Source organism: Phalacrocorax carbo, chromosome 23 (assembly GCF_963921805.1).
Source record: "Phalacrocorax carbo chromosome 23, bPhaCar2.1, whole genome shotgun sequence".
NCBI lineage: Eukaryota > Metazoa > Chordata > Aves > Suliformes > Phalacrocoracidae > Phalacrocorax > Phalacrocorax carbo.
In genome coordinates, this window is record NC_087535.1 from 1,841,206 (window position 1) to 1,861,519 (window position 20,314).

Below are 20,314 nucleotides of genomic sequence, written 5' to 3' on the forward strand. Positions count from 1 at the left end.
AAATGTCAAAATTTGCCAGTAGCATAGCTCTCAAGAAAATTGATAAACGCTTCAGAATGTTCTATAACACCAGATAATTAAGCAATAAAACAAATGAAAACCCTTGTGTTTCCATACATGACAATGACTCTGAACAAGCCATTGTGTTCAAAGAGATCAGCAAATTTAGATCAGTCCATAAAAATATCAGCTCAATAGTAAAGAGCCCTGGAAATAAGAAATTATGAGGGCGACATAGAGAGCAAAACAAAACCCATCGAAATGCTGCTGTAAATCCATGATGCAATGACATTTTAATCAGTATAGCAGTTCTCGTCCATCCGTCTGAAAAAGATTATGGTGGAATTGGATAGCTATGGAAAAGGGCAAGAAAAATTGTGAGAAGTTTGGCATAGTTTCTCTTCAGAGGACACCCACACAGAGTTTCCCAGTCCAGGAAAAGGAAGACTGAAGAGTAAGATGAAAAAAGTCTACAAAATAATTTTTTGCTTGGACGTGATGTCTTGAGGACCAGTTACACTCACCTCAAAAAGTTAATAGGAAAACATAACAAAGGAAAACAAAAGATACCATGTCTTTTTCAGAGATTTTTTTGTAGCTGGAAAATGAAAAGTACCAGTGAAGTCTTGTGCATGATTATTACATCTTTGTACTATTTTGTAGGCATCCGCTACTGGTCTCCATTCTGATTTCCTTCTCCATGCTGGCCTCTGCTGGAGACGTGATGACGGGCTGGATGGGTCTTCAGACTAATCCAGCACCGGCCGCTTCTGCTCCTATGTCTTGCTGTTGAAAGCAGCGCCATCTCCCTTCCCATTTGCCAGAAGCTCTCTTCAGACTGTACTGTTAACTCCTCTACATCTCCCACGTCCACAAGAGGACAAGTAAGGCTCTGCCAAACTCAGCCTCCCACTGCCGACTGTGCCACTGGAAATCCTTCACAATTTGTCCACTCAAATCACACAACTGTAGGAAATGCAGGGTCACTTCCACGCTGCCCAAAACAGTTTGAACGCTGAATTTCCACATCCCTGATGACAAGTATTGGCAGATCAACTCATTTTCTAGTATTTCTGCACACCTCCACCCCCAGCAGCTGAATGCTGGCATGCCAGGAAGAAACTGGACCTGATGAACTGTAGGGTGCTCAGCTTCCAGGTGGCCTCTCAGGCTAAAACGCTGGGACAGACCTCTGTGACGATCTGTGTCCTCCTACAGAAATGCTGGTGCTGTGGTGGGTTGTTGTCTAGCTGAAAAGCAACACCTCTGCACGTGGTTAGTCCTGTCCAGATACTCCAAATCACCAGGTTAGGCTGATGTTGGCAACTGGCCCAGTGTTGTCTTTGCTTCCCAATCTATTTTGTCCTTTGTTCTTTGGACCCAGAAATTCCTAAAAGGTCTTCCACTGACTCTTCCTCAATGTTTGCTTGAAAGTAACAGTTTTCATTCAAAGCCTAAATCCATGGTTTTCATATTGGTATGTACCTAACGCAGCAAGCACGGTGTGTAGCTGTGATGCCTTCTGCCACCCAAGGCTGCACACAGGGATGGCTGCCAGTAACTTTCTCTTCTGGGGCCACAGCCAGCGTTTCCAGGACTCTAGTTTTTCTGTCACAAAGAAATTCTTAGCAGATCATAGGAGCTCAAGGATGAACAGCGCAGAAAAACAGAATCTATGCTACAGATAATGTCTGGATGAGGAGCAGTTCCAAGAGCCTGCAACGTCCTTGGCTGTTGGAAGTCCCTCTGCTCCTGCTGTTGGCGCAACTTCCCTATGTCAGCACACCAAGCGGCTTCTCCCAGCTCTCTGTGATCCTTTCAACTTTGCATTTATGTTGTTCCAAGAAAGACACCTCTCTCTTCCATAGACGGCTTCGCTTCGTCTTTCTGAATTGCACCAAGTGTTTTCCATTACTGGATCACAAGGAAACAGCCCATTGACTTCTTTCCACCAAATCCTACTGGTCACATTTCTTCAAACCTTGCAGTGAGGACTCTTCCCCAAATTTTCAGTATCTCATCATTGTCTGTAACAGACAATGGCCAACAGACCACTTTGCTAGGGTAAAAGAGGTTCTGGAAAAAGGTGGAATGTCATAGAACATCAAATCTGGAATCCTCCCAGTGAAAGGAGAGGGTAAGTGAACTCAGCTTCATTAATTTCTTTGGAGATCATTGGAAAATAGAGGAAAGACTCTTGTCAGAAGACAGTTAGGACATCTGAGTGATGGCTGTTGGAAGAGTATCACAACAGGTGAACGCAGCACTACATACAAGACACAAGGCTGCTATCTCCTTTCTGATTGTCATCCCATCATGTTGGGTCTGGCTGGGACGGAGTTAGTTTTCTTCATAGCAGGACACATGGTGCTGCGTTTTGGGTTTGTGAGGGAGACAGTGCTGGCAACACACCAGCATTTTGGCTACTGCTGAACAGTGCTTGCGCAGCATCAAGGCTTTCTCTTTTTCTCACTCTGCATCCCTCCCAGTGAGTAGGCTGGGGCTGGACAAGAAGTTAGGAACAGAGGTAGCCAGGTCAGTTGCCCCAAACTGATCAAAGGGATATTCCATGCCACATGATGTCATACTCAGCAAATAAAAGCTTAATGAAAGGGGGAGGATGCAGGGATGTTCATGGTTACAGTATGTGTCTTCCCAAGTAAATATTATTCACACTGAGACCCAGGAAATGGCTAAATATCTGCCGGCTAATGGGACACAGTAATTAAATTCCTTATTTTGCTTTGCCTGCATGCAGCTTTTGCTTAACCTGTTAAACTGTCTTTATCTCAGTTCACAAGTCTTGCCTGACTTCTATTTTCTTCCCATCCTGCAGGAGAGAGGAAGTAAGCGAGCAGCTGGGTAGGTGCTTGGCAGTTGGCCAGGGTCAACCCATCACTCCAACATACGTGCGGTGAACTCTCCCACTTTTCACACAAAACAAATGCCTCCTCACTACTGCTTATGTTTGACAGGCAGCCTTGGCCAAACTTATGCTTCTTCTACACTTTCTGGAACAAGCACAGATGAGACTGCGGACATCTTCCTTGCTGGTATCATTGGCTGCTCAAGAAAATTATCTACCATAAATTTGCCTCCTTGCTTCACACATTTACCAATAACGGACACACCATCTGTACACATCCACTCCATAACCAACTCAGCCTCACTGTCAGGCTGCAGGTCACTGGTCCAACCGCCACAGCCCTTCCCTCAGGTGCTCGGCTGTCTTGCACATGCTCCTAGCTCTGCAGTACTTGGGCTGCATGATGATCTAGGTCACAAGGCCCAATTCGTTCACATGGTTCTCTCCGCTGTGCATCAGCCCTTCATTGGGTGCCTGTTTCCCTATGCTAAACTACGGGATTTCTGCCCCCAAGACTCACGCCATAGACAGTGAATCCACGGATGACCATGATAGTATCACCCTTACCTCCTTGCTCTAGCACAGGCACTTGCCTCTTACACAGTAATCTCAATCATTAAAGAGTTCAGTTCCATTATATACCTTCCTTCTTCACTCACCCTTGCATGTTTGGTGTATCATCTTCTCTCACACTTGGCCTATCTCAAGCTCTTCAGAGCAGAGACCGTCTTTTTCTTCCCTTGTGAAAGTTTGTCCTGCCTCTCTAATCCACTTGAGTTTTTCACACTGTCAAGATGCGTATTAGTAGGGAACACAAGGCTGATATAATCTGCTAGGCTCTCCAAAGATATGTCTCCAAGGTAACATCCTTTGTCAAAAGCCTATACATATACTAGGCATCCATGTCATAACAGAGAAAACCTTGCAGATGAAAATTTGATTAAAATACAGAAAATAAGAATAGCATCAAATAGCGTCCCATGGACTGAAATCAGCAAGGGAGTTCTATAGGGATCAGTGATGTTGAATACAATGGCAAGTGGACAAGAAAAACAACGACAAATTGTGTCAGCAAAACAGTTATTCATGTCTGTAGCAATGAAGACTGAAGAACTGCAAAGGGGCCATACAAGATTCAATGACAAGGACAAGAGAGTAGTAAAAGGCATCCATACAGCGCATGACCGAATATACTGGGAAAATACGCTGAAGATCTATAAAAATTACGATGGCAAAGACAGTTTGAGTGCACGTTGTCTTCAATGCAAAACTAAGGTAGCATCAAATGAACATAGCAGGAGACATGTTCACATAATGACTGAACAAATCAATGGAAAAGATACTCATCAAGAATTATTAAATATACCACCCCTGGATAAAGAAATACACATTTTTTTGCTTCAACAAGATACTATCCAACATAAAACTGTTTAGAAAAAATACACCTCCTCCCCCCCCCGTGAAAATAACCCTACAACAAAACTTCAACATTGCAAAACTGGCAAAGGCCTTATAAAGACTTACAATAACAACAGTAAGAGGCACATATCTAGACAGCTGTCAGCAGGGGGTTCTACTGCTTCCGTCTTCACATCTGTCAGAGGGTTTGTATAAATATCTGCATTATCACTCCCTAAAGCCTAATTCCCAGGCGACGTCAACAGCATTTATTAAACACTGACCATCAACCTTTTATGACAATTGACAGTTCTCAGGAATTCATAAAGGTTGTCATGCACTAGAAAACATTAGAAAAACAAAAAAATATCTACAATTGGGGTTTGCAATTTACATTCACTTTCTAAGAGACAGGCCATGGAATTCCAAAGCAGGAAAGTTTATTTGCTAGGACTAATACAGAAACTCCTCAATTCAAAATATAGAGAATACACGAATAAGAACGCCTATCTTCTGCATTCTTTGATTCATATAATGTCCCAGAAGCAGAATTTGATGGTCCAAGGCGTTTATTTCTGGTATTTAACACAGAACCTATACTTTTCTAAATCCACACATACTGTAAATTTAATTAAGATCTTCCATCTACCAGAAATATTCATGTTCGTTTAAACAAGGAATTTCTTCTTGAAGTCACTGACATGAGGATGAATATGGTCCAGATCGCCAGCTTCAGTTTTTCAGCTTTGCTGCATTTTTTTTACGCACCTCTTCAAGTGCCGCTTCTCGTTCTCTTAAGAGCTGTTTAAGTCGTTTTATTTTTTCATCCCGTATTGTTTCATCCAAGTCTGGGGGAGCTGAAGGGAAAGCATCATCTCTGAAAGAACCTTCAAGAACTGAAGTATCCTCTTCACAAGACACTAAAACTGGAATATTTGAGTCTGTAACATCACTATATTGAGGGTACGGGTCTTGCTTAGAGTCTCCCCCTATAGACGATGTAACAACGTCTGTGGAAACACTTTGCTGCGATAAGACTGGTGGAGGTGAAACACTCCTGTTAAGTACGCTGCAACTCGAGCTGGCGTTTTCTGAACTTGGACTTGTGGCTGAGTTGACTGAAGTTTTCCTTCTCTTTCCACTGTCTGACAGTGGTGAGGATATTATTTTTCTTTTCTTAGTCAAATCATCCTCCAGATCGGCAATTACCTGTACGGAAAAGAAACATACAAAATATACTTCTGTTAAACTGAGCATCATTCTACATTATAACACCACAGTTCACTAAGCACAAATCACAAGTTATTTATTGCAAGCTTCTTAGAAATACTATATGGAAAATGTTTCTTTTAGCAATTTGAGCAAATGTACTTCCATGTTCAATATTTTTCTACCAAAGATTACCAGTTAATAATTCCAGAACACTTAATTCCTTCCTTAGTCAACAAGTGCACTTCTGCCTTTCCTAAGCATACCTATCATCTCCTGTTGCTGCATAAGTTCTTTAACTGTAGTGTAAGACAAAAATCTTTCTATCTAACTTAGTGGGGAAATTAAAAATGTAGAAGAATTCTTCATGCTTACACTTCCAAAAAGCTCAAACATTAGCAATAATTACAAGACTGCATTCTTCCCAGCTGTTTATTATTTAAATGTTAATGCACTCTACTAAGAGCAGCCAGCAGATCTGCTCAAAGAGGGCTTTTAACACAGAATTATTAAAACCTGAGAAAGCCTTTGACTGGGTAGAGTAGACTCATACAACAGAAAATTTAGAACACTGTGGCTGAACAGAACTACTTTGGATGGATAAAATAATTTTAATTCATTAAGATGGAAGTCCTTACATTGACAGAACCTTTCCCAGAAGCACCCAAGCAAGTTCCTAGCCAATGACAAATGACTAAGTTTGTAACTCTAAAGATTAGACAGGTACACAGATCAGTTTCTTTTAATAAAACCACACGACTAAGCGGATATCTTTCTTTGGAAGTCAGCCACACCTAGTCACGTAACTGAAGTGCCTTGAAATAATGGCACTTGACTGATTCTCAAGTGAAACTCAAGTACCTGAAACTCAAGGGTAAAGCCTCACAAGAAATTATTCTTCTGCTATTCTGCTTATATCCCTTGCGCTACTAGAAAAATGTAATGGTTTGCAGAAGGCTAAATACAAATCAGGATAGAGAGGTATGGTTTTTATTCCAATAAAGACTATCCCTTTGACTGTCCATCCACCACTAGAGGGTCCCGTCTTCTTCAAAGCATTTGTTTTTCAAAGTTCCTCCAGTGGAACCCAGAAAACAGGAGAAAAATTCTTAAAGAGTACTCAAGTGGTACTGAAATCACACAACGCTGGTGCAGTACACAAACAAGTTCTAGGAGCAATTCTCACAGGGACCATAACAATTACTGACTTGCCCTGACAAATCCAGAGGTAGGAGAGTCCAAACAAACACACAGCTCTGTACTGACTATACATATGTTGCTTTCTCAATGTGTTGCAGTACACATTTTAGCACTGAAAAATGTCAAGATACCTTTTCCTCTGTAACACATTCCTGATGCTGGTTTGTTATTTCCACATCTAATGATGATGAACAGCAAGAACCATTTTTCCTTTTCAAGCTGTTACTGGAAGAAACCCTTTCTTCTGGTTTCTCATTAGAGGCCCTTAATGGTATTCTCTTAAGGTACACCCTCTCCTCCTTAGAGAGACCAAATTTTTTCCTTAATTCCAAGTATTGTTTCCAATGTGGCTTCTCTTGGTGTTTGATTTGAACAACCTTTCCTGGTGAATTCATCTTTTCACACTGGATCTGAAATATAGAAACAGTGACAGAGCCATCAATCACACTCTGTCTCACTCTCTCTCTCTCCCCACTTCCCCGTACATATAAACTAAAAACCGGTTACTAGAAAGAGCGGTGAACATTTGTTTTGTCTGCCATACTCCACAAGTTACATTTAACACAGGTAAGCCAATTTTGAGAAATTATATACATATCCAACTAGTAAACCACAGAAGTAAAAGAAGCAACAAGGGAATCGCCTGTTCTAGAACTTCAAAGTAACAAAGGAAGATGATGGAAGATCAGACAGTGTCTTTACTGCGTCACTTTCAGACCGCTGAATGCATTTCATATGCACTATTAGCCATCCCTCATATCTAACCTCACTGTAACCTGATCTGTTTCTGATCCTCAAGTCCAGTCCCACATCAGTATGTCTGGCAATCCACGGGCTTGCAAATTTACAGACTAAAAGCAGCAAACGTTTGATATGCTATATTTCACAGAGGTTAAAGCAAATGAGAATGCTAACACTTGGCATCACACAGCACTAAAGGAAAACAACCAATTTTAACCCTTTTTCAGGCGAAGAACAATCAAAAAAGAGGCCCTAGAGTCTGTTGCAATGATTAAATGTCTAAACTTTGCACAAATATGCTCAGCTGACATTTCTCTCCTGCCTGGTTTATACTTGCTTGTATTGACTAGCTTCAGAATGATTATTTTTTATCTGGAGGCAAAGCCATTCTGGCTTCTTGAGCAACTGACCTACAATCCTTCATGGGCAGAGTTTGTGGGATTTGAGGCTAAGGGCTTTTTACACATTTTCAATGTTATGATCTTAAAAGAACATGTAGGTCCAACCTAAAGGGGCAAAGTCATTAAAGCTCTCAAGAGTTTCTTCTGCCTCACATGAAACCATGAGTCAAAGGAGGTGGATGCCTCCCCATCATGGCCTGAAAGGAAAAAAACTGCAGCTCCTGCCTTTGGCTGTCCAAACTAGCAGAGACTGGAGCTGACCTAGTGCAACACCAGAGTTTACCTCTGGATGACAAACCCTGCTCTTCCACCTTGTTTTCCTCTTGTGTAGCTGCACACTTCTCTACATCACACCTACAACAGTCAATGGCTGTGCTGTGACAAGTGGCATCAACAACATTAGAAAGCAGATAGCTCCCAGGGCTCAAACAATTAACAACTTTCCTATAGTTTCAGTTGTTACCGAAAATTTATCTCTTGAGGAAATAAAGTCATCTTTTCCCTGCCCCTTCCTTTTCTTTCTGCATTTTCTCACTTGCGTAGTGCAATCTTATAGAAAAAAAAAAAAATGAACAGAATCACACTTTAGACTAGCATTTCCAGTGACAGGATACCTGGTTACAAAAATCTGTGAAGTTATTAAGAGCCATTTTATTCAAATAGAACCAGGACCATATAACAATCTAGCAGAGACTGAGATGGGCATGTGTATTTGAGAGAGTTACCTTTTGGCAATCTTCACTGAAAGCACACTCTTGCTTAGACTGAGGTAAACGAGTACTTGCTGCTTGGGGGGAATGAATCTTTTCTTTGCCATTTTGGCACACATTTTCCTGTGTCCCTACTGTTGTAGCAGGGGTCACTCCACTTGAAATGCTCTTGGTGAAGGGCAAACTCTGTCTCTGGTTCAGAGTGGAATTCTGCTGATGAGCGCTTGATGTCACCAGAGCTGCAGGTGCAGCTTTTAAATCATTTCTTAAGCCAGTTGGTGAAGACTTTGAGTCTGTACATGGTTTTGGATCTTGCTGAGACAGCACCATTCCTTTGCTTTTTGACAATACCAGATTCACTACTTTATTGGTCATTTTATTGACTGCAGAAGAATCAATTAGCTTGGATGTCTCCTTTTTAAGTGAAGCATCAGAAGAGGAAGATGCTTGTTTGTCAGCTTGGGCTGACAGACCATCAGAGCCTCTTTTGGTCAACAAATAGACTTTCCCATTGTACATGACCAGAGCGTTATCTTTAATATGTGTCATTTTTGTTTGGCTTCCACCAGGGCTGCTAGAACAGAGTGGTAAAATATTTGCAGAGTTAACCTCTACATTCTTCGTGTCTGACAAAGTTTTCAAGATCTTGGAAGCCACATTATTTGATGACTTTACTGGAATAAGGCATGGCACTGATGACTGAGGACTTTCTTGCACAATCCATTTCATTGGAGTTTGCTGACACTGCTGAGCATCAGATGTTACTGTCTCAAGGGAAGAACTATTTCCTGTTTGTGTAGTTGTCATTATTAATGTTTTTGAAACTTCTGTGGCAGGTTTTGAGCAAATGGCTTGCAAACACTTGGGAATTACTGTTCTCACTGTGTTCACAGGTGACACATAGATAACAGTCGGCATTTTTGTACTGTCAGCTCCTCCAGACACATTTGTTGCTGCAGCTGCAAGTATTTTTTGCTGTATTGCAGGTGGCAAAAAAGAAGCTGGGACAGACTTCACTTCTGCATCAGCTGGTATTTGGATGTGGTGGCCAGAGGGCAGTACCGAAGGCTTCGTAGCAACTGGAAGACCTTTTGTGTTTACCAACATGTATGCAGTGTTACTCTGGTTAGATGAACTTGTTACAGCAATGTTCTGCAAAGACAGTCTATCAGCTGAAACACAACTGCTCTGGATGTTAGCAGCTGATTTTGGAATTAAGCTTTCTTTTTCAGAACCTGTTCTAACACTTTCCTGTGTGTCTAATGTCCTTGTAAGAATAATCTTTCCAGGATCAGGAGACTGAAAAACAGGTATCTTAACAGATGAAGATGCAGTAGCACTGGCAAGCTGCGTTTTAAAAGTAAGATGGACTGGACTAGAAATACTTGCTTTAGAATTATTATTTGGCATGGCTGAAGACTGAACTATTGGCACAAAGCTTCCAGAAGGTCTAGAAATTGGAATTAATTTCAGAAGGTTTTTTCCATCTGGTCCCGTCGTCTGAACTACTCGGTACATACAGCCTGCAATGCTTAACAAAACAAAGAAACGAGAAAAGGAAAAGAAAAACGAGAGATAGCATAAATGAATACAGCATAGATATTTTAATTAATGTGCATCAGTGAATTGTATATCCAGCACTGCTACGCCTTAGAAGCGGATTAACTACTGAAAAATGCCAGATCTAATCTTCAGGAACTTCACTGGCAAAAATAATTCTGATCTACTTAGTGCACGTTTTGCATCAGCAGCTCAGCATACCACAGACTATCTGAAAATAACGTCCAATTGTTACATCATAGCGTGGCAAGAAATAGCATCCTTTTCAGATAAAAATAAGTTAAAAGACCCAGGAAAACACATTACATTATCCCCCTCTTCTACTTATAGGGCCTTTAGTTCTGAAAAACATTGTATCCAGATTTCACAAAGAAGCCCTATTTTTTGCTTTCTCATGTCCCTGTTACTATTAATACCCCTGCTTAGTGCTATGAAGTATGAATTTCAGGAAAGCTTCAGAAAAATACAGGCAGATTAGCTGCATGGCAAGATGGAAGCAGAAATCACTTCAGACACATACATACAAAAAGAATAAATGAAGATGCAGAATACGTTTACTTTCTGGAATAGGATGTAGGGTGACCAATTCATATGCCTACATCTCACCCGGCCGCTCATTCTTTAGGCAGATATAGGCTACAAAGATGGTAATCTTCAAAGAGATGAAGGGAAAAAAACTCAAATGCTATCAAGGTACATATATTTATGAGAATATAAGTCTAAGTCTAGGAAGGAAGAGACTTCAAAAAGTAGGAGGAATGCATGGAAATGACACCAGTGAAATCTGAAGAGGAAATACGGGCATTTTGCAGGTGAAGATATGAACTCAAAAGAGCAGACAGATAGAACCTTGTCAAACCAAAAGTTAGTTATGACTGCTTCAAATGCCAAGATTTTTCAAGTCTATTGCAAGACAGAGAATCTTTCCCACTTCAAGTGAGTTTGCCAGAATGCAGGCATCTTCCCCAAAGAACTCTTGGGCTCTCAGAAGAACAATCTAATGCCCAAAGCACTGCAAAAGCAACATGACATGTTGAGACATACATGATGAAAACAGTGTTCCCCTCACTACTAAAGAAGAGACCAAATGAACAGGAAGTAGGTTTCATGGTCTTGATATCAGATCCAGAATGATTAACAGGCAAAGCTGCCAACTCAACTTTCAGTCACCAAGAGCATTCTAACTCTGTCCTATTGACTTTTTACATCAATAAATGCATTGATAACATGGACTTGAGATAATTTCCCAGTCCCAGTCCAGATGACATCAGTATTGTGTTCTGTTTACTGTCAAGTAGTTTCAAAACACTGGCATTTTTTTCTGGCGGTGAAGCGTTACAGTATGGGCTCCCAACTCAGCTTGGAACAAAATGAGTAGGAGATATCATTCATGCATCCCACCGTTGCATCTGCTCAAGAAGTCAGTCAAGACATTGCCTTTTCCCATCATGTGAGAAGTCACAAGGATGCTCTTCACTCCCAAGGTTGGACAGTTCCTGCTACAGTCTGAGTGAGGGGTCACATTCCCCTTGGTGGTCGACATAAATAACCATGCTATTGTCTGTCTAAAACACAAAGGCTTTAGACATGCAGAGCTTTCCTCGCTGTAACCTTAGAATTAACTCCAACATCCAGTATTTTGATGCAATGCCTCACTTCTAGGCATACTGTGTGAAAAAGCAGACGTTTACGTGATTTATCAGTGCAGTGAACAGGAAATTCTGCAATACTTTTGTTTTAAAAATAATGTACTGAAAATAAAAACATGGGCAATATGCCACATAGTTCCTAGTGGAAGCTGCCATCAGAGGTTTTAGTAGTAAAACGGAGTTGGATGTTTTGGAATCAGAAATGATAGCTGAGAAGGACTAGCACTGAAGGGTAAGGATCTTACAGAAATATTTTTGCTTAAACAAAGAGCAACTTGAAACATTAGTATGACTGAACTTAGCTAAAGCAGGAACAACTGACTTTTGGAGCCACTTTAAACCTCCTAGTGCTCCGGATAATGCAGAATTAGGAAGACCAGCACTGAGCTCCTGGACAGTGTTTCCATCTGTATCTGTTATATGCTTTGAATCTCCCAATGCTTCTTTAATAACCCCATGATCTACAGTCTCAACTACTCTTCTATATAAAAGAATTAATATTCTGAAGGCAAATTTAGAAAGAAATTTTCAACAAGTTCCACAGACACAGAACTGCTGACCCACTTCAGCTTTTACAGAGCAAACAGGCACTTACCTCCACTCAAACTACCTAGCACTGCAAATAGGCATCAAAGGGCAGAAGACACCTCCAAGGAGGCACGCTCCTCCACCTGCCAAAGCAAGGGAATACCTCTAACTTTTGGGAAAGAGGAGGGGGAGCCAATCAAAGAGAGAGGAAGCAAGCAAAACAGAGAGAAAGAGAGATGAGATAGAGAACATTTACATTAATATTTTCTTCGGCAGCAAAGCTGGTTTCCAGTGGTCACCTCCACTCTTCTCGTTTCTACCATGAGTCACTGTCCAGCTCCCTTTCGATGCGCTTAAAAAAACTCTTTTGACATTGTGCTACAAACAGGATCTTTTAAGCAGGCTGAGGAAAAAACCTCCTTTAAAAAAATCCAGTCTGTCTGAACTCCAGGTCATTCTGCTTTTCATGATTACAGAAGACAACCACAGCTTTCTATCTTCACACTCTATGCAAAAAGAGCAAGAACCCCCAAAATTACAGTTTTCTGGTAAATAACATTCTTTTACTTGAAACAAATAGCAGGTACTTGCAGGGTCGCAGAATTACAACAAGCTAAAAGACCAGAAAGAAGGAAAGGAAGTGTTCAGATGAACTATTGGCAAGTTGTATTCACACATCTCTACGCAAACATCTATGAAAAAGGAAGGAAAGATGTCACTGTCAAAGTTTTTAGATGCTTTTGCTATTTCAGAAATAAGTTGAAAATGCTTCACCATATATATCTCTCACCTGGAAAAGGCTTTAGTGATGTTACAAAGAAATAACCAGAACTGACATTTCATGTTATCAAAATAAAATCAAGCATTTTCAGCTTTCTCATACATTACTGAGTGATGAAGAGGAGAGCTAGAAGCTATTTTAATTCACTCTGCAGGCCACTGTTTCTTTGAAGAATTTGTTTTAAAAATCCCTTAAGCAGAGTGAAAAAATCTTTCCATCAGCATCCCCCTTTAAGAGTGTCAGATTAATTTAGTTTAGGAATAGGCTAATTTATATTCCTAAAAAGAAAAAAAAAATTCTGTAAATCATGCCAAGTTGTACTTTGGGATTTTCCCCATAATTACTGAAGTAGTTTTCTTTCTCCTCTTCATTTCAATGAAAATGGCATTAAGCAAGCTATAAAAGCAGAGATAAGAAAAAGAAACAGGAAAATTTATTCATTTATTTGTTTCTATCAAGCTAGAAAAATAAAAAGAATAGCCTACATTTCCCTCAGTTGAAACAGAATTCCTGTTTTCGTCACTGAAATAGATGTGTTCACTTATATGTATGACCAGGCACACCAATTTTATTGTCTGAAGTTCTCATCCCATATTCTTTACTACTCTTACTGAGCAGAAGGCTCAATTAACAAAATACCGAGTATTTCAAAATTAATCTTCTGACCCTAATCTTTGCATTAGCAAAAATACCCTCAGAATATTCTTAGTAAATAAAGCCATCCGCCAAATCCATTGCAACCAGCAGGGCATCCCAAAACATTACTGCAACAGACAACATGATCACACTATCTCAAAGAAATATATCAATGCAGATAAAAAACAAGACAGAAACACTTGCTCAAAGTTCAATTACACTTCAAAGCTGTCAGAAGAAGCACTCCCTTTTGGCAGAAGCAAGCTACTTTTTAGTCTGCCTTTACTCCCAGCTATTACTTGAGAGACAACTTTCATCTTCTATGAATATGAATAAATCAAACAGGGACTACAAGCCATTACAAACATCAGAAAACCAACTTAATTTATTTTAATGGGTTAAGCTGAATCCAGGAAGCAGCAAAATTGACATTATAAATTGGAAATATACACCCAGGGACAAAGCAAAATTAATTTATAGTAGTCTATATTTATTTTATATAGCTGTATCCCATCCATGTATTAGCTAAATATTGCAATAAAATATTATTATTACCTGAAAGAAATTTGCAAATTTATGTTTAGTTTGCATATGAAGCGAGGAATCCTGCTCAGAATTTAGGTCCAAGCCTTTCCTAATGGCTTGAGGTTTTATTCTTTCAACAATGGCAGAAAACATTTTCTGTTTGACAATAATTTTGGATGGAAACACTTTCACCCATTGTGCAATATTCCTTTGAGTAAGGAAATTATCCTAGAATGTGCTAACTGCTGAGAATTGGTCCCCGTGCTTTACTCTAAGCTCTGTTTATCAATTACCAGGTCCCCCTTCAGCCATAAAACCTTTGGCAGAATTTCACAGAACATCAACAGCACCAGAGCTACACCCCACAGCTCTAGAGCCCGTGGCTTTAACAAGCTAACCCGAAACGCTTCGCCAAATAGCTGCAGCAATCGGAGAACTCCCGAGAGATGAGCGAAATGCATCAGGAGCCAAACCACAACTCAAGCAGTCAGCCCTGCTGAGCTTCTGCTAGTTTAAAGCAGGAACATAAACACAGAGTCTCAGGCAGCCTAGAACATTTCCTTGGCAGGATAAGATCCCGTATCATCTGGCTCACACAGGGTCTACGGTTGCACATTGGTGCTGTAGTCGAATTAACAGGTTCGCGTAAAACCGTTCCGCTCCTGTAAACGGTTAAAGCCCTGTATCTCACATCCACCCTCCCTTTCCCAGCTTCCCGGCCATCTCTGGCACAAGCCTGACAGCGCCACGGGTCCTCTGTCCTCGTGCAAAAACAAACCCCCGACAGCGCAGGCACAAGTGACGTCGAGCCGGGTGAGCGTGCCACGTGCCAGGGCGGAGGCGCGAGGGGCACGAAGGGCGCAGGAGTGGCAGGAGGAGGCGTGGCGGCGGCACCGGCACGCCCTCAGCCCTCCGCCAGCGCCCATCGTCCTCCTCCTCCTCTCCCACTCCTCCGCCGGGAGGGCCGGCGTTCCCCCGGCCCACGCCCCGACACCGGCGCCTCGCCCCTTCCCCGCCGCGGGACGGGGGCGGATGGCGGCGGGCCCCGCCGAAGGCGGGAGGGAAGGAGGGCAGCGGGACCATACCTGGCGGGTCTCTCCCTGCTCGGCCGTGCCGGGCGCTCTCCCGGGCTGTCCGGGAGAACAGCGGGACCGGGATGCCGGCGGCCCGTCTGCGGAGGCGCCGCTTGCCCGTCTCAGCCCGCCGCCGGGAGGGGGCGAGCGCCGGGGCCGGCCCGCGCCGCACCGCGCCGCCCGGGGCCGGGTACTCACAACTGCGCGGCGCTGCCCGGCCGCTCCTCTCGGTTCCGCGGGGCCCCCAGCGGGCGGCTGGACATGGCGGGGGAGGGCGGGGGGCGCCAGCGCCTCACCGGCGGCGGATAACGGCCGCGGCAGGCTGGGCCGCGGAGCGGCGCGTCACTTCCGATCGCCCCGCCCTGCGGCGGACCCGGACCAGCCCCCGCCGCGGCCCCCGCCCCCGCCTCCCCGCCTCCCCTCTACCAATCGGCGGCCACTTCCGCCATGGCTACTTCCGAGAGAGGGAGGAAGTAGAGCGCGGCGCCGCCGGGCGGCCGCAAACGGTACAGCGAGCGGCGGCGGCGCTTCCGGCCCACGCCGGAAGTAGTTAGTGGCGGAGATGAACAGCTTCCTGCGTGGCCAGTCTCGAGGCTGGACATGGCCGCGGGGGGGGAGGGGCAGCCCTAGGCCTGCACCTTCCCCCCCCTCCCCCCCCCGCGTCACCTCCTCGGGCCTGGGGACGGAAGGGGCTGGCCCTGCCCTCGCTGCACCCCCTGGTGTTCACAGGCATTAACGATTCCCCTGAGCTGTCTCCTCGCCAGGTCAAACAGCCCCAGCGCTCTCAGCCTTTTCTCACCCAAGAGATGCTCCAGTCCTGTCGTCATTGTCATGGCTCTTCGTCCCGCTCTCTCCAGTGTGTCTCTTTCATACTGGGAAGCCCAGAACTGGATCCAGCGCTCCCAGTGTTGCCTCACCAGTGCTGAGCTGAGGGGAAGGACCACGCTCTTCCACCCGTGGCCTCACCGGTGCTGAGCTGAGGGGAAGGACCACCTCCTTCCACCCGCTGGCAATGCTTTGCCTAATGCAGCCCAGGGTACCGCTCGCTGCCTGTGCATAAGAGCAGGCTGCTGGCTCATGTTCAACCTGGTGCCCACTATGACCTTCAGGTCCTTTTTCGCTGGGCTGCTTTCCAGCTGGGTGGCCCCCAGCATATACTCATGCAGGGACAGGTTCTTCCCCAGCTGCAGGACTTGGTGCTTCTCCTTGTTGAACTTCATGAGGTTCCTCTCAGCCTAGCTCTCCAGCCTGCCGAGGCAGCATGACCTTCTGATGTATCTGCCACCCCTCCCCATTTTCTGTCATCTGCAAACTTGCTGAGGTATGCCCTGTCCTGTCATCCAGATCATTAACAAAGACGCTGAACAGGACTGAACATGAGCTGTCACACTGTAGGCACAAATGCTGTTACTGTCTCACCATCCATATTGAGCTGGGCTTCAACACGGTCCATTTGGTTCTCTCAAATGTACATGGCAGCATGCTCTGTCATTTAAACTTTATTTCATTAGCTCATTAAGAAATACAACAATCAAACACGACAAACAGGGCTCAATCCCCTTTGCCCAGACTAGTCTATCACATGAATTCTCTTATTCAACACTGAAGTCATAAGGTTTCACAACTTATAACACATAACTTTTAATTCATGCTCTTATAAGCAAGAAAAAAAAAAGAATAATTAGTTACCAAGCCAACAGTGAGAGTGCTCATCCTTCCTCCTCCCTCACAGTGCAGGTGTTCCCTGTATCACACTGGGACGCATGAAAGCCTCAGCAGTCCAGCTGTGGTTGGATCCGCCTCAGAAACTTTTGGGGTAAACTAGTGTTTCATACCTTTCAGCTTGGAGGTTTGGTCTGTACCATTTCCACACGCCAGCAAATTCTGATGAAACTGCCCGACAAAAGATGATGGCTGCAGGAGGCAGCAATCTGCAGGTGATCACAGCTGCATCATGGCCTTTAGCTCTTTCTGGCCATCTGTGCTCCCTCCGTGCTGCTCTTACTTTGACCCAATGGCAGTGCTGTCAGTGTACATCAGGCCTTAGCATGAGCTGGGTTAGCTGAAATCTGAGCAGGAGTTGAGTGAACCGTCACATGAAGGCAGAACAGAGCTGCTCAGCCTCCAGTGTATTCCACCCCCCTCCCCCGGTTCATTTGGCACAGGAATATCATCAAAATGCACGTAGGCTTTCTCATGTGGCTCATCTTGCCACTTCAGACACAGTGGTGGCAGCAAAGCTTTCAAAGCGGTACCAACTCCAATGGCATTTACACATCCTGCCATGGGTGGCGCTGTGCACAGGGCACTGTGCCTCTGACGGCCCAGCTTCCCTCAGCCTTCTCACATGCTCCATCTGTTGGCTCCACCCAACTCACTGCCCTGCCAGTGCTTTTTCCTTGCTGGGACTCCCCTTTGCTGGGATCTCTTATTCCCAGCTGCTGTTCTGGAAGCAAGTCTGCTTGACCCTCAGTGCTTACTTCTCCTTGCTGCTAGCTCTGGGATTCTTTAATTTCCTTGAACTTAACTCATGTTGAACTTACTTCTTCCAAACTATCTCATTAACATACATCCTCAGTTACTGCCCACTTATATCGGCTCTGCCTCTTCCATTGAATGAGCTCTACCTGTCCCTCCCTCCAGAAGTGCTTTGAGGGGAGACTAGACAAGCACTTGGACAAGACCTCCATGAGGCATCCCTGAGCAAAAAACTACAACATCCTCAGGAAATCCCTGACCTGCAAAATGGTAAAACCTAGGAGAGCATTGCAAAGGAGAAACTATACACATCTATGGCAAATGTGACTTTCCAGTGATCTCAGTGGCCCCCTCTTCTCTCTTTCCCATGAAAGCATCCCATTACATACATTCTTCCCTTCTCCCCCCAATTCATCTCTGTTTACCACCCTCTGGAGTCCACAACATATCACTCACCTTTCTCTGCCTACGCTTTCTCTGCTTCCCCTTCTACTGACTTCTTCAGCTTGCTACATCTCTGACCTCTACTTTCCCCAATTTTCTAGACTCCTGCTAGTGCATCGTCACTTCACCAAGCCACTCTCCATTATTTACCAGCAGTCCTGGTTCACAGGGGAGGTCCCAGATGACTGGAGGCTTGCCAGTGTGACACCCATCTACAAGAAGGGCCAGAAGGAGGATCCAGGGAACTACAGGCTTGTCAGCCTGACCTCAGTACCAGAGAAGGTTATGGAGTGGTTCATCTTGAGTGTGCTCACCAGGCAAGTGCAGGACAACCAGGGGATCTGGCCCAGCCAGCATGGCTTCATGAAAGGCAGGTCCTGCCTGACCACCCTGATCTTCTTCTATGACCGGGTGACCCAGCTGGTGGATGAGGGAAAGGCTGTGGATGTGTCTGCCTGGACCTTAGTGAAGCCTTTGACACTGTCTCCCACAGCATCCTCCTAGAGAAGCTGGTGGCTCAAGGCTTAGACAGGCGGACTCTTTGCTGGGTTAAAAACTGGCTGGACGGCCGAGCCCAGAGACTTGTGGTGGATGGAGGGAAATACATTATGTGGTTGGTCACGAGTGGTGTTCCCCAGGGCTCAGTTTTGGTGACAGTCTTATTTAATGTCTTTATCAACGATCTGGATGAGGGGATCGAGTGCACCCTCAGTAAGTTTGCAGATGACACCAAATTGGGCAGAAATGTTGATCTGCTGGAGGGCAGGAAGGCTCTGCAGAGGGACCTGGACAGGCTGGATCAATGGGCCGAGCTCAACTGGGTGAGGTTTAACAAGGCCCAGTGCCGGGCCCTGCCCTTGGGTCACACCAACCCCAGGCAGCGCCCCAGGCCTGGGGCAGAGGGGCTGGGAAGTGCCCGGTGGAGAAGGCCCTGGGGGTGCTGGCTGACAGCCGGCTGGGCATGAGCCAGCAGTGCCCGGGTGGCCAAGGAGGCCACCAGCCCCCGGGCTTGTGTCAGCACTGGGGTGGCCAGCAGGGGCCGGGCAGGGATGGGGCCCCTGTGCTCGGCCCTGGGGAGGCCCCACCTCGAATGCTGGGCTCAGGGTTGGGCCCCTCGGGACAAGCAGGGCCTTGAGGGGCTGGAGCGTGTCCAGAGAAGGGCAGCGGGGCTGGGGCAGGGTCTGGAGCACAAGTGTGCTGGGGGGCGGCTGAGGGGGCGGGGGGGGTTTAGCCTGGAGAAGGGGGAGCTGAGGGGAGCCCTTCTCGCTCTCTGCAGCTGCCTGAGAGGGGCTGGAGTGAGGGGGGGGCTGGTCTCTGCTCCAGGTCACCAGTGACAGGGCGAGAGGGAACAGCCTCAGGCTGCGTCAGGGGAGGTTTAGGTTGGAGATGAGGGAAAATGTCTTTAGTGCAAGAGTGGTCAGGCATTGGAAGAGGTTTCCCAGAGAGGTGGGGGAATCATCATCCCTGGAGGTATTTAAAAGACATGTAGACGTGGCACTTCAAGGCATGGTTTAGGAGGCCTGGTGGTGTTGGCTTGATGGTTGGACTTGATGATCCTAGAGATCTTTTCCAACCTTAGTGATTCTATGATTCTATGATTGTGATGATAAGGTCGAGTGTTTATGGGTAAGGATGAGGGGAAAGCCAACATATCCTGCTGGGGGTCTGTTAACAACCACCCAACCAGGGTGAAGAGATAGATGAAGCATTCTACAAGCAGCTGGCAGAAGTCTCACAATCGCTAGCCCTTGTTCTCATGGGGTACTTCAACTTACCTTCAACTTAGGGGGACGTCTGCTGGAAATGTAATACAGCAGAGGGGAAACAGTCCAGGAGGTTCCTGGAGTGTGTGGAAGAGACCTTTCTGAAGCAGCTGGTGAGGGACCCTACCAGGGGAGGTGCCTCACTTGAGCTGCTGTTTACAAGCAGAGAAGGACTGGTGGGAGATGTGGTGGTCAGAGGCCATCTTGGGCTTAGCAACCATGATATTGTAAGGGAACAGCCCCCCCTTGGAAAGAAGAGGTATTGTCTATGTTTAATTAGTGTGAATGTAGACTCCTTTTTGATCAAGCATTACTTATATAGCATTTGATATGTTAATATTTAACCTAAGCT

At 45.0% G+C, this 20,314-nt stretch overlaps 1 protein-coding gene across 5 annotated transcripts; it reads right to left on the reverse strand.

Annotated features, from left to right (window-relative positions):
- Positions 1-4,199: 4,199 nt before the first annotated feature.
- On the reverse strand, positions 4,200-15,676 carry LRIF1 (ligand dependent nuclear receptor interacting factor 1). 5 transcript variants are annotated; one of them, XM_064471850.1, is made up of 4 exons: positions 15,476-15,676; positions 8,541-10,056; positions 6,805-7,083; positions 4,200-5,473 (listed from the first exon to the last, which is right to left on the reverse strand). In XM_064471850.1, the coding sequence occupies exons 1-4, from the start codon at positions 15,538-15,540 to the stop codon at positions 4,997-4,999; spliced, it is 2,337 nt and encodes a 778-aa protein (XP_064327920.1). In that variant the 5' UTR covers positions 15,541-15,676; the 3' UTR covers positions 4,200-4,996. The 5 variants fall into 5 exon arrangements, with proteins under 5 accessions (XP_064327920.1, XP_064327924.1, XP_064327922.1 ...); XM_064471854.1 differs by having other exon boundaries at positions 8,541-10,048; positions 15,290-15,675; XM_064471852.1 differs by having other exon boundaries at positions 15,290-15,675.
- Positions 15,677-20,314: the final 4,638 nt, after the last annotated feature.

What these genes read in the sequence shown, in the direction of transcription:
- LRIF1 (XM_064471850.1), bottom strand. Translation starts at nt 15,540, where the DNA reads ATGTCCAGCCGCCCGCTGGGGGCCCCGCGGAACCGAGAGGAGCGGCCG. An exon ending in CCGGGCAGCGCCGCGCAGTT is followed by an intron (nt 10,057 to 15,475) that starts GTGAGTACCCGG and finishes TGTTTTGTTAAG; the next exon opens with CATTGCAGGCTGTATGTACC. An exon ending in AATGTGTTACAGAGGAAAAG is followed by an intron (nt 5,474 to 6,804) that starts GTATCTTGACAT and finishes TTTTCCGTACAG; the next exon opens with GTAATTGCCGATCTGGAGGA.